This window comes from Echinococcus granulosus, assembly GCF_000524195.1.
Source record: "Echinococcus granulosus chromosome Unknown EG_S00003, whole genome shotgun sequence".
In the NCBI taxonomy this organism is placed as follows: Eukaryota; Metazoa; Platyhelminthes; class Cestoda; order Cyclophyllidea; family Taeniidae; genus Echinococcus; species Echinococcus granulosus.
Genome location: NW_020170383.1, coordinates 2,166,305 through 2,180,970, shown reverse-complemented (window position 1 = coordinate 2,180,970; position 14,666 = coordinate 2,166,305). Strand labels below are relative to the sequence as shown.

The following is a 14,666-nucleotide window of genomic DNA, read 5'->3' as shown; positions in this document are numbered from 1 at the left end:
CCAATAGCCCAGACACCTTCTCCGTGCTGAATATATATATTCTGCCCGAGTATGTTGTCTTCTCTTGTCTTCAGGGAGTCTTGGGACGCTACAATTGCTTTAACTTTTTGCGGCGAACCCCTAGTTCGTGTTCTCTCTACCCTTTATGACCTTTAAATAAATAGTCTAACTTAATCGGGGCATGTCTTTTATTTAAGGTAAAAAGACTCAGTACAGGTTTATGGCCGTCTCGATATTGAACTCTTCTCCACTCCGGAAAATTTAACAACGTCTTTGCGCGATTCAAATCGGCCGCCTAGTTCTTTCCCAAGAGGTATATCTGTAATAAATAAACATTACAGTTTGTTTAACTTCCTGTCGGATTGCATTAGCGTTTAGACCTTTGCAGACAATGCTCCAACTCCGCCGCTTCTACACCAGGCCGTGTCAGGAGCCCAAACTTTTGCTTACGTCAGTAATATAGACTAGGCCATAACGCTATGAATAGCAATGCGTAGAGTGTTTGTATGGTTGCCAACGTTTAAAAAGGACCATCTTGTATTTCAACTGCTTTAACTTACTGAGTATACTGTCGTCCAGACTCTGTTGATACTCTTTATCTCTTCGGTGGCGTGTACTCTTTCTTTTTTAGAGAAGACTCCAGACGCAACAACGATTATAACTTAATAAACGCTTAACATACTTTTTAAAAGCTAACTTAAAGATTCTGGCTAATGCTTCGATTTAAAAGAGACAGAGCTCGTTTTTTGAACGCACACCAATAAAGTCTAAGGCCGTTGATATTTTAAATGCGCTAAATGAAATAATTTAATTAAATACAGTTAAATTTGAATGTTTTAATGTTAGTTTTTACATGTTTTACGACATTAGTTAATGTCTTATTGCACGTTTGTTTACACTAACATAAAGGTCGAGCTCAACGACTGATTCCCCCGCACTTTATGCGTTCTTACTAGCGCTGGGGTTGCGCAGTTATTCTGTGGGTGTCCGGCCAGTATTATTATTTAAATGCTATGTACTGTTAAGCACCTTTTAATGCATTAAGTGGGTTTTAGTTTGTAATAAATTGAAATTCCTGGTTCTGGCAGAGGTTTTGTATTGTGTAACGTCGCTGCCCCAATATTCTATGAACTCAATCTTTCTTTGCCCTTTTATTAAACTTTTCGACCGTCTTTTGCCTTTTTTATTTTCATATTTAACTAAGTTTTAATTTTTTTATCAATAAAATGCAAACTATAATATTTTGTTTTCTAGCAATGGATGATAAGCCAAACGATCGACGCTCATTTGAAAACGCTTTGTCACCATTATCGTCAAGCTCTTTTTTTAACGGCTCTTCATCGATTCCGATCTTCCATAGTTCTCTTGCAAATAGTACTCCCTCGTTGCCATTACCGTTGAACGGTGAAAATTTTAGAAGTGCAAGTGGTGGTAAGTATTTTACCAATGTCCTAAAATTTTGTGCTTGTACTTTCAAACAAAACAGTATCGCAATAACTTTGTATTTGTGGAAGTTTGGGACCCGCTCCGAGTCAAAGGCGTTCCAATCGTCTAAATACACACCAACTATTCGAATTTCATAGCTGTCGCGCCTTTGGCTCAAATATAGCATGTTTTATTGCGTAGTAATGTAATTTAGCGTTGTAATCGCTGGATATTTGGAGTGGGGTTCCCGAGTCTCTTTTTCTTAGTTCAAAACGAGGCTGATTACAGTTGTAACATTTGCTTTTATTAGATTTTGAGTTCCTACTTCAGTATGCAACGCCCTCTTTTGCATACAGTAAAAATCATTTTTAAGCTCGTTAGTTTTTTTAGCCCCTAAAACCCCTAAGTATGGTTTTTGTTCTACAAAGTTTGAAACAATTGGCCACTTATGTCGATGCTAGCAAAAACCTTTAAACTAATTATTAATAGGCAAATATTAAATCCCAAAGAATTATAGGAATTCGCTACTTCGTCTATATATCATTTGAAGTTTAAAGTGGTGCAAAAATGCTTTCGGGCGTCTAGCTTAAGCACTTTTTGCAATGACCTTTGTTTTGTCTATTGTTAATAATAACGAAAACTCCCTATTGTATTTAATTCCCATTTTAAGTAGATTTTTTCACCCAAATTTACAAAAGTTGTGGGTGGACCACAACTAAATAAACCAAGGACCGAAGGAATCCTCCATAATGATCCTCGGTAATAAGAACTTAGCACCACCTCCTTTTTCTAAATTGCAGGCTTTTACCCTTTTTATATTTTGTTTAACACCTCTGATCATCCAGATCTGTTTCTTGTTTCAAAAGCTAGCTCAAAATTAAGTTTTAGCAGCATAAACAGCTTTGCATTTATATCGCTAAATGGTCTTAGCTCGATTAGGAGCTGAGCTACGTTGTGATTATTGGGAATGAAATGTTGCGGACTTTCTGTCACCATGATGTTATTGCTTCTGTGCAATTTTACATTGAATTATGTTCTAGCTCGAATTTTTTGCCCAGATCAACTTGCAACGACATCATCCTCATCGATGACAGGCGGTTCTACTTCTCCTGGCATCATGAGCTTTCAAACTGAACAAAAATTCTCTAAGGTTGGTTTACAGAACAGATTGCTTCGTTATTCCTTGCGTAATTCTGATCATCAATAATAATACATTACAAATTGTAGTGACTTGCCCCCAGGTTAAAACCGTATGAGCTCGGGAATTTGCTAGTTCCCTTGGGGTCTTTCTTCCGAATCAGTGGATTTGCGAAGCACTGATTGGTTCACTCTTCTGCATCTCATTATGAAGGCATTTATTTGGGGAGGTGGGGGCATATGGCGGATAGGAATTGTGTGTTAAGTGGATTTTGTTTGGAGAGGATTTTTTGCGCTTCTCCTTCAGAATGCTGCAAATGAGATAGGAGTACTGTCTCTAGACAAACAATTGTGCGCATACCTGGCATGCCCTGAAGATACCGCCTCACGCTTATTTTTGCGTCATTTGCCTCGATGAATTCGTAAGGAAAACAAAAGATGGCGAAAGCTACTACATGCGCAAATTGAAAATTATTCAGAAGTGTGGTACAGTCAGTTTTTAGATATCGTATTGAGGGTGTTTTGTAAACACCTAAATGGGTCAAAATATGAGGTAAAAAATGTAGTGCGTTCTGTTGTCGAAATATATGGGTGCCGAACTAACGATTCCTTACAAAGACATGGTTATTTGTTATTTTTATAATTATAACGAGTCTTAATGCTTTTGTCCAGTCATTCGCCTCCCTCATCGGCAGAGACATGTATCCCATTTTTTTAGAGAATTACTTCCTGAGTTTAATTATATACCAGGACTAGAACTGGCTAGTTTTCTTTATTTAGTTTTGTTGATACAAGCACAAGATGGATCCAAATGGGTGCGACCACAAAAATGGGCATTGGATACTCGACACAGTAGAAAAGTCATTCTTGTCAGTGGCACTACTAGATGTTGTTAAATAACATTCTCAAAACACTCATGTATGATTCGTGTAAATTTCTCAAATTGTGCTACTTTCGCTATACACCTTGTAATTTTGCTGTACTATTAGTCAGTCATGAAACTCGGCCACCTTTTCCAACATTAACTTCAGTTCTTTGTTATACAATTGTATCATAATTGTAAAAAATCAAGGTGTAATAAAAGTCAATACTCCGGAGTCCTACTTTGACTTAGTGGCGATTTTACAATTTGGCTAAGTGAACTGTTTTAGGGGTTTTTTCAGGTCATCACTAAAATGGATATGTAGTCAAGCATTTTGGTAAGGCCTTTTATGTGTAATTTTACGAGTTTAGTCAGTTTGAAGAACTGAACGATAATTTTATAGTCAGGCAATTCGGTATAAATCATTTAATACTTCTAAGGTTGGTAAAGATGTGAAAAGTTAAACTCTATTGCACTCTTCTATCCCCAAAGCATACAACCTAACTCGAGATTGTACTCCTTAAGATTTTTCCTATGCTTATATTTGTCCTCATTTGGACCTCATTTGCATCAAGAAACTACTTCCTAACTACAAGATCCCACTGGTACGATGTGATGCAACTGCTAATCCCACGAATCGAAAGTTTATTAATCCAAAGAAGCTTCTTATGTTTCATTGGCACTTGTCAAACATTATGTTTTGAATGTCATTGGATGTTTAGGAATGAGAAGGATTCCGTTTTTTTTGTTAACATCAGGTGTCAAACCGATGGTTTCAGCTCTGTGAATTTGCCGATTGTTTAGGATGCATAAAATTGTGGATTGTGCGCAAACACACACAGGCCTGTGCTGATCACCTCACCATATCTCGTTCTCACATGGATAAACATCATATTGAATCGGTTTTACCATATTTCTTTTACACGACAAACCATGCAACGCATGTATGTGCTACCAATTGCGGTACTAACTGTAATTATAATCTTATTCCTGGAGAGTTTGATTCACTTCGTCTGTTTTATCGCGAATCGTTAGAATATTAACCTTCATTTCATCATGTTCTCATAAATTATTCTAATGATTGTATCCTGTTTTAAAAAGCAATACGGGTCTTGGTTTTGGCCCCTTGGCAGACCTTTAGCATTTTGATGAGTATGTGAAGGAGTGGAATTTGAGATCAAATAATCCCTTTAATCTAGCAAAAGCAACTAATATGCTCTCTTCCAGTGGTATCTTATCAATGCTTTTCGTCCTGCCAAGGACGTATAGCTTCACTGTGCTGCACTGGCTGATGATACATCTAATCAAATTTTGGATTACTACTTTTTGTTGTGAAGCCGAAATTGGCTTTTGATCAGTTTTAGATCGGAGCGAAGTGGAAAGTCAGATGTTACCTCTTCATATCAGAAGTTGGATTGTTCGTAAAGGCCCCAAACACACCGCATTTTTTTTTATCTGTTTGTTTATGCGTTCAAATGGTGATGTTAGCCTATTCATTGCTATATTTCCTACAATTTGTAATGGTTAGTGGTTATCAGCTGCTTTTCTCTATTATTAATTCCAGCTTCATATCTTTTTCGGGCGTTTAAAATCTTCACAGCTCGGACACTTACTTCGGAATGATTGTCTGTATTTCCTCTCCCATTCATGCAAGGGAAATATAGAATCCTCAACAGATCGACACTTAATATTATTGCTGCCTTTTTCTACCTGGAAAATTTACTAAAAAATCAGGGTACTGTAAAATTTTGTTTCTTTCGATCCAACTGCAAGGATCGGTGTTATTTATTTTTCAATGCCTGAAACAAGGCTTTGGTTCACGATCAAAATACCGATGCGCTGTAAACTTAATAAAGTAAATATAACTTAAAAAATTAGGTGTCTACCTGATCTAATGTGGTTCTTCAGGGGGACGTAGTGAAGACGCCAAACGGAGTACGAAAGAAGTTTAACGGAAAACAGTGGCGACGTCTCTGCTCTAAAGAAGGCTGCACGAAGGAATCGCAAAGACGCGGATTTTGTTCGCGTCATTTATCCATGAAGGTAAGTCTTCCAGCTCACACTCACCTAACCTGAGTTGAATACTTTTGTTTGGCAGCTTAATCTATGACTTATCAGCAATAAGTAACCCAATAAATGCAATTTGTTTTCACTTGCTGTTTGAGCACCTGAAGTGCGAAAGTAAAAGCCTATACTTGGGATAATTCAAAATAGGCTGTATTTCTTAGCTCTTCGGAATCATTAATTCAAACATTATTGGAGTGCGCATAATTTATCCTAATAAATTGACGAAATGGAATCGTCAGCACAAACTGAAATTATGTTTTATTCTTTCATTCCTTATTTTGGATCACCTTCTCGTTTAACAGTAGCATATAGTTTTCTCTTTTGTACAGGGCAAAGAGATGCGAGCCTTCAGTTATGCGGCTGCAACAGCAGCTGCGACAAAAATGTTTGCAATGAGCAACACCCGACCACAACAGCAGTCCTCACAGCCTCTCTGCGATCTGATCTACAAATCCGCCACAAACTACAGCGTTTCTTCAGGGCCTATTTCCAACCATGGCAAAGGTGTGTTATTTAGGGGTTTCCAGCATCTATCAGGCTATACCTGTATTAATCAATTTGTGTTGCAAAGCACACTTCTGTGTAACAGTTCGTGTTGTAATAATGACATGCAGTTGACCATTGATTGTGTTGAATGCAATTAGAGTAGCTCCTCCTCGTATCAACCTTGACAACTATGTGTCAGCTTACGCGAATGACTGGTATAAATATCAATAAAATTGGGAAAAATTTTAAATAGAACTATAGTATTAAGCCGATACTGTTAGTGGGAATTCATGGGTCTCATAGAGACGTTTTGAACACGTACCCCAAAATGATCGTTTTGATATCAGATGCATGACTGAACTCCCGTTATTTGTACACAAGTTAGCCTTTAGTGTCAAACTCCTTTTGAAAACAAATAAACTTGTTTCTTGAGTTCAACAAATCATTTCCTACTTTTTCTTAAAAATCAATGCTTTTCAATTAAAATTGTCATGCGCTGAGCTGTTCCGTTTCTCAAATCAAATTTTGTAAAACTAACTTTTGTCTTTTTACCTTTTATTGCTTTTGATGTTTAGTAATATTTTCCAGTAATGGACGTCAAATTTTACAATATGAATGCCCCAAAATGGAAACGTTATGAAAATTGTTTCCCTTGATTCCGCAGAAACGACTTTTTGAACAGGTTTACAAATACTTTATTATGTTGTAGTACCTACACACGAAGCAATTAAAAAATGCCTTAATGAAATTTAATTTCGATTATTGATACCCTTTATTTTAGACAGCACCTATAGCATTGCATACCTTATGTGGCCATTTCCAACTATATTTTCATGATATTTACAACACATTAGTAAGCCTCATTGCATTCCATTCCACACAGCTCCTTCTTCGTCTGTTAATTCGTCGCTGCCAACGCCATTGGATCTTCTGCCTGTTCTCTCACCGGCATGCGCCTGGCGACCCTCACCACCAAGTGAGGGCTCTTACTTTAATTCCACCCCACCTCTTCATACTCCTCCGAGCACGAACATACCGCACTGGACATCTTTCCCCACCCCCTTCGCCTCCTCTTCTGCCTCCCCCACCGTGCCTCCCTCCGCCTCAGCTTTTACGTCACATGTGTCGTCTCACATCCTCACCGCCTTCCCTGGCAAGACCGGCGACAGTGCCACCGCCACTTCCTCTACCCCAGTCTCCGCCTCCACCTCCGCCCCCGTCACCACCAGCTCCTTCTTCTCCAGTGGTGGTGGTGGTGCTGGAGATCTAGCCATTCAGCCCATAACCGCTTGCCCTTAGTTTCACGTGTTTTCTAAACCACTCCACTTCCTCTTACTCTCACTACCCCTTTTCTCTCCCCGCTTGCGCCTGCATTTAATATTTTGTGTTTGACTGCTTGACATCATTCAAACCCTCCTCTCCCTCTTCTCCTCTTCATCTTTTTTTCTAACCCCACAAGTGCACACTACACAATGTGCTACCCCTTTTAATATGGTATTAATGCTATCACTCCAAATGATTTGGTTTGTAAAACTAAAAGTGGATTCAACAAAAAATGCTCTTAACGTTCTCATAAAGGCGCGTTGATAAATGGTACTGTTTTGAATCAAACCGGCTAAAAATCCGTCTTGTATTGGCGTTTTGCTGAACCGTCGCAAAATACTACTTGATTTTTCGGCAGTATTGCCTTTTTGGAGTATTTGAACATTGAATTAATGTGAGGAACGCGAAACTATTCCGTTAGCTGGGCCTTAAAGGATCAAAGTAAAATTTTCTTGCAGGTATGAGGTCGACGCGATGTTTAATCTGACCTTATCAGTTTCTATTCTTAGTGAAACGGATGTAGTTCAATTCACAACTTTCATCTCATATTTTTGTTTACAGGACAGCCTTAGTAAATGTCAGCACAAATACGATAAGCGTGATACGAGAACCAAAAATACTGGCGACACTTTCCGGACCGCATCAATCAGGAAAAGGACTGCTTTCGACACAATTTAGCATTTTTCAAGTGAATTAGTCGAAAAAGAATTTTTCACCGCATTATCTGCATCATCAGTGCACCGCTTGGTGAGACTTGTAAGATCCATCCACTGTTGTGGCATACTCGAATAACTGGTAAGCCTTCAAGGTGTAAACTCTTCGTTCTTTTATCTATTTGCAGATTAGTCATTTAGATTCAAATTCGGTGGCTGCTCGTTCGGGCTCCAAAGGCGTTTCGTCTACTTTATTTGTGCGTACGGATAGGTTCTTCCAAACCAATGTACCCGTAGCATTACACCACTGTGCACATTTATCAAATTTGCTTACTGTCCAACAAAAGTGCTCACTGTAAAAGTCCAGATGGAATATTGGATTTAATACATCCTACCACCAGGATGCGAGCCATAAAACAAAGTTTAATGTGGCACCAATTAGTATAAGGTAGCATCGATATAAACAAAGTTTTTGTGTTAGTTTTAAACGATAATAAGTAATTCGCATTACTGCTTTAGGCTACAGAGACAGGAATAGTGCACCACTATTATGAATTATTTCTGCAGCACCAAGAACTTCTTGTGACTCTATTTTACAGAATGAAAAAAAGTGACGCTATTAGTTGCACTTTAAAATACAAATGTCTTTTACATTTTTTCAGTTATCTTAAATCATAAAATGCACTTGCAAAACAGTTAGTCATGGTAGGTTTTATTGCGATTTGCGTTATTTTGGGACGCGAAAATGACCATTTTGCGTCTGGAACTAAAAATTTGTTAGTAAAACACTCACTGTGTTTGCGATCCTTTCAACGTGCCTAAACTGTTAACCGGAATAGTTTCTAAGGAAAATATTCTACACGATTAATATCAAGTAATTTTGTAAAAAGTCTCCCGAGTAGCATTGAAAATGAATAAATAAAAAGCTTGATTTTAGTAGAAGTCCTCATCCAGAGCGATTCCACCATGAATCAATACACTGCGCCTTTACTATTTTACCTTTTTCGAATGTGGCTTTGCATCATTTTTAAGTATCACTTACATCCCTATGTCTTTCCGAGTCCACAAACTATTAACGGTAGCCATTGTACATTGCAGGTACTTGGCTTAAACTGATTAATAATGCGTTTAATAAGCTTCCTTGTAATAGTGGCATCCCAGCTTCGATGTGTAGGTCACATTCAATGGTTTTTCCTTTTTCCAAATAAACAGTTATATCTGCTGCAGTAGCGGTCTTGCTCTTGAACATAAGCTTAAAGTATATTAATCGCTTTGAAAAAAAAGGGCATTTAATTGTAATGAAAGAGTGAGATTGTCATGAAGTGAAAAAACTACACCTTGCTTGAGTGGTTTATTTACTCGTCACGACATCACCATCACATTAATCTGAGTCAGCTGGTAGGTGTAGACAGAATGGTCAAAAGATGGTCATTATGTCTATTCAACAAAACTCAGAAACAGGCACAAGGTCAGGGACTTAACATTGATGTTGGACTTCAGATTGGTTCTATTAGGAGTTAACACAAAGGAGACCATCTCCATCAAGCAGAATAAAACAAACACCAAAGCCTCTGCTTTTGTCGGGTGTAAAAATAATATGTCGCGGTAGTAAAGCACAGTATTTTGTGACAAACGGAAATTATTCTAGACATAGTGACGCCTATGTACCGCGGATGCACTGGTGTGCGTGCGTGTGTATTTGGAATGTTTACACTATCCACCCGGTGATTACGCGCGTGCGCCAGGTCTGGAATGAAAGGAACAGTAGCGAACATCCTCAGCTTGTTTGGACCGTTTTGTAAGTAGAGATATTTTATAATTTAACATCGGGTGACTTCCGTATCCTCCGTCGTTTCGACAACACCGGGCGCATTGTTCACACGATGGAATGCATTCGAGGGAACGCTTTCCTACTTAGCAAACCGTAAATGACTGATCCATAAAGGACGCCTAATGTACTGGGCTCAATAACTTCTTGGCAAAATAAATCAGTAATCGTGTTATAGCGACCATTTTTTCACCCCGGGAATAAAAAGCCAATGTTTTGAGATTGTAATCCCCATTTTTTGCCCATTTTTTCAGCGCTCTGACAACCGTTAGGTTCTTTGAAAATATAGACGCTATTTTACTCGACTACATGACTTAATCAGTAAACTTCACTATGCGAAGAATTTCTACAGGACGTCTTGTGTGTAAAAAATATGTTAATTCCAAGTAGGGTCAATGTAGCTATTTCATCGTGGGGTTGGAGATTTCCCACAATTTATTTTCCTACCCAGTCTGCATCAAATGCACAGTCTTCCTCAGCATCAGTTGCACCAGTTGTTGTTATAAATGCTCAATGGCGTTAATTCACCCTATCTGGATTAAGGAATTTATAAATAAAAATGACATTTCCCCATTTCTTTGTCGATGTTTGCCCAATATGGCAGGTATGCAATTGTATCCATGCTACAGAAAACTTCAGGTGTATGTATATATGTTTAGATATTTACATTTGACTTCTTAGAATATTTGAAAGGTGCTACAATCAGATTTGTATTACAATGCTATTTTTTCCTACAAATTATTCCACAAACACGAGAATATATCCAAATTTTTGGCTCTTGGGAAATGTTAGTTCATTTTTAGTCAGAATTTTTGAGGAATTCGGACTGTGTAAAGGGCCTACTGTGCCTCTAAAGTTCTTTCGGATTTTCTGAACTTAGGGAAGCTTATTTGTCCAAATATCTGAAGTATTTGAATCAATTGTCAATGGCCTGTCTTATGTGTGACACTAGGGGATTTAGCTCAGGTTTAAAGGAAACTTTTGAAGCCAACCATTGGGACGTTAAGATGCTATCAATCGAAAAAAAAACAACTTTATCAATCTTCTCGGTGTCTACTGGTAAACGGCTTTTCTTCTCTTAAATTAAAGTAACTGTATAGATTACTGAAGCATACTAGCTCCTTCCAGCCACCTTACTTGAGCGCACAGCGAGTTTTCACATTTTGAATTTAAGATTGGCATACCTTTTTCAAATGAAGACGATCGAAGTGACACCAAGGTTTCTTGTTTCAAGGCATCCTGAAGCATGAACGCGCCCTTGAAATAGTTACGAATTTTGGCACAATGCCTTTTTTATAAGAAAGTGGTCCCGTGGCAAAAGTGTCTCCTTCTGTCCGTCTATGTTTTCTGGGCCTATGTACACGCGGAAAACGACGCGGCAACTCAGGACCAATGGCCAATTAAGTTTTCTCCTTTTACAGCTTACTACTTTACTCACCTTGGTAGATTCGACCAGTACTTATGAGAAAATAATAAAACTGTCAAACACCATCTTGATCTTAATTTATTCATGAAGGCCTCAAACATTTCCGTGCTAAGCCTGAGATGTATTTGGCTAAATTTAACCACGGGAACCATCTTCTTCGCAACGCATTCGTAATGCAGAATTGTGCGCATGGAAGACTGGCCTTAGAAGGATAGTTTCAAGTCATATTCATATGGCTATAAGGTATTTGCCTCCAGTATATCAAGCCGACACCTTAATTTGTGTAAAATATAAAACGCCTGTGCGAACAATGTTGTAGGTTATCCACTAAGTACCAACTACTCGCTCGAAGCGGTTCAATATGGACATTTAATCGACGATGCAACTGGGTAATATAAGCCCGACAATGCCATTTTATATGTTGATCACTTACCCTCTGTTTCAAAAATTACAGATTGTCGAATATTTGCATATATATTCCAAGTAGAAATAAATTAAGACAACAGACTTCACCAAAGTAATTTGTAATTCAACCGAAAAAGTCAAATAAGAGTAGTATTAAACGAGCTCACTCTGCTAACAGCTTATATGGATAGCATTTTAACATTCCATGTTAATAGGGTTTTTAATGAGCACCCACAGACAGCTTGATGTCATACAATCTCAAGGTCTTCGTTTTAACATGTAGTATTTCATCTGCATTGGCTTGTTCAATTCAAGGTGAAGGAACTTTCGTTCAACATGTTTTAGAAGGTCCGTCGATTTACTGGTTCGCAGAAGTTAGAAAGTGCATATTGTTTAACGGCATGCAACTTAAAATTCCATCAACCATTTTTCAGTGAACCTTTCCTTTCGAACATTTACTGATGCAAATTTTTCTCAAGTGCACGTTTTCTTCGAAATAACCCGAAAGACCCGCAGTATGTGGATGCGGCAATAAATGTTGATAGTCAAAAGACTAAATTATTACATAAGGTGGAACTCGAGTAAATCCAGAGTCATCATACCAATTTGCATTATGAACTAAACAGTCAACCAAGCCAAAAAGTTGACTGTGAACCACCAACCGTGGACTCTCTGGAGCATATTTTGACAAGCCATAAGACAACCTCTTCACTGAGGTATGAACAACTCTGTCGTCCTCATTCTCATCACTACAGATTCAGAAATTGTCAATAAGTTTAGGTGGCTGCAGCTGATTAAAAAACGAATTCTGTTCAGAGACAATAACAGGTGTTTTAGCCTATGTAACCACATCAGGAAGAGTTTAAAACATGGGAAAGCTCGTGGGTTCGGATCGCGATAGCATCGCAAAAACTGTCCCAAATTGGTCAACGAAGTAAGGTTAAGGAGTAGGCCTCAGCTCAGCTTCATCGCTCCACAATCCTTTTGCCACAACGGCATGAGGTTGATTTAGACTGGCAGAGGGCGCATAAGTAAACAAATTGTTATAAACAATCCCGCATTGAACCTCAGAGACATGTGAAAAATTATCAAATACATTAACGTCGGAGAATGAAAACTAGATGCACACTTACCTTGAGGCCATAAAACCCTAGTATACAAAATTAGAGGTCCAAACTATGCTAATTAAAGACCGTGTTTATTTCCTGCAGCCATCACTCTCACAATTACAAAATATCAGCTTGTTAAGGAATTGGATATGGTTAAAATCGAACTTCACGCAAGCTTAGCCAACGAACCCCGTCCTTTGAGGAGATGAGACGTGCGATTGATTGCATTTATTCGTCCTGCACATCTCAATTAAATTAGACATCCAAAGGCACTGAGTATTGTTTAAGGGAATTTAAAAAAAAAATTCAAGCGTTCTACAGAACACAAATGAGAATGCGTCTACACATAAGGCATATACAGGAGGAAGTTACAGGGATTAAGAGTGGGAGGGAAAGGATAAAGGTTGTGGGTCGGGCATAAGAATACTGCTTTGCTGCTTATTTCTTAATGCCAGTTAGCTAACAAACACTGACACAAAAGACAAATACAAAAATAGGAAAAACAAATGTGTGTAAGTGTAAGTGAAGGATTTGTAAGATCACTAAAGGGAGACCAATATCCTTGCCACTGTGCAGTGTCATATTACTGATAAAAATATCAGTAGAGGAGTCAGAGATACAAGATGACAGAGATCAAGGCACAGGGTGATGGATGTGTGTAGATCATTGTCAACTACAAAGCAGCCATTCGTTTTCGGCCCTGCCCTGAAAATGTTAAAAATCGCCAACGGAAAGAGTTTCAATTTTGAGGTAGCCCCATTTTTGGGAGTGATCGAGAGGATTTGGCGGATGAGGGGAAGGGAGAGAAGTGTTTACACTTTTTTGTTAGAATGAGCGCTGGACTCGGAGCTCGAATACGGTTCCTGCCGCGTTTGTTGTAAAGAAAGATCTTGAAAAAGGAGAGCAAGTAGTTATAAAAGTGACCGATTACCTGTTGTAGGTGAAACGTTAGATAGTGAGTTAGTTTGATTGTGATGATGATCAGACTGGCCACTACTTCTTTGGTTTGGTACTCGGCCGTTAGTTTGACCGTTCACCGGTGATTGAATATGAATGACTGGTGAGCTCCCAGCATCGGGACATCGTTGCGATAATCGCGAACCAGTGCGCCCATGACTTAGAAACAACGAGTGGTAATTGCGAATGTGTCGCTTACGGATGCGTTTTGTGGTGAGCTGAAAGTAGAATTGCATAGGAGTTCGCATAGGTGGTACGCTATTACCGAAATTCAGTCTCACAAGTGAACTCACATGATAGACGAGGTAGCCCAGGGCAATTGCCACGGTGAGAATCGCCGTGATGAAGAAGCTCAGGCGGACTGGATCCTCCCCGACCCAGGCCCAACCGCTCCCATTCGCCTCTAGTGGGGTATCGGCGATGCCCCCGAGGAAAGTGTAGTTCTCGTAGAGCCCTAAGCCTCCACCAATGGCAGCCCATGAAGAGCACGTGACTGTTTGAAAAGTGATGAAAGTGCGGTGATTATTTTGATCAAGTGAGAGTAGTAAAAAACAAATAAATAAATAAAAAGACCACTTCAAGTACAGGGTCAAAAATGACACCCGCAACTCTCCTCAAACCTAAATGTGCTTTGCGTTGAACGTTTCCGTGTTGAAAAAAGTGTGCCACATTTAGGAGAAGTGAACACAGGTTATGGGAAAAAGTGCCGCGACATGTGCTGTCCGAAGTAAGCGGTGAAACCATCATGAAACAGGATTGAACCCATTAAATGCATTTAAAGTTCTGATACTGAAGCAGAATAGCAATTAGATATTTTGAAGAAAGGCAGAAAGGATGCATCGAAACGCATCTGGAAAGGCAAATGGAAGGACCAACTAAAACCATACCAAATGAGAACTGTACGAAATTGTAGTTATTTAAACCGACTTAAAGGTATAAGATATCGCTAACGCACGGGATCGCCACAGTTGCTCAGAACAGTGTATGG

The 14,666-nt window shown here is 38.9% G+C and overlaps 2 protein-coding genes across 2 annotated transcripts in view; one reads left to right on the top strand and one right to left on the bottom strand. All coding sequences in view use genetic code 11, as the record gives it.

Annotated features, from left to right (window-relative positions):
- Positions 1-391: 391 nt before the first annotated feature.
- Positions 392-7,276, top strand: EGR_00917 (Protein capicua; the record flags this gene model as incomplete). Its single annotated transcript, XM_024490166.1, has 7 exons — positions 392-450; positions 910-971; positions 1,255-1,431; positions 2,484-2,575; positions 5,333-5,467; positions 5,821-5,995; positions 6,861-7,276. The coding sequence occupies 7 exons, from the start codon at positions 392-394 to the stop codon at positions 7,274-7,276; spliced, it is 1,116 nt and encodes a 371-aa protein (XP_024355569.1).
- Positions 7,277-12,369: 5,093 nt separating this feature from the next.
- Positions 12,370-14,666, bottom strand: part of EGR_00916 (Proprotein convertase subtilisin/kexin type) — a gene marked incomplete at both ends in the record, with an annotated part of 41,266 nt that continues 38,969 nt past the window's right edge. Inside the window, 3 exons of the mRNA XM_024490165.1 lie at positions 12,370-12,450; positions 13,735-13,896; positions 13,972-14,171. Coding sequence (XP_024355568.1) covers positions 12,370-12,450; positions 13,735-13,896; positions 13,972-14,171 — 443 coding nt within the window. The remainder of the gene's footprint in view (positions 12,451-13,734; positions 13,897-13,971; positions 14,172-14,666) is intronic.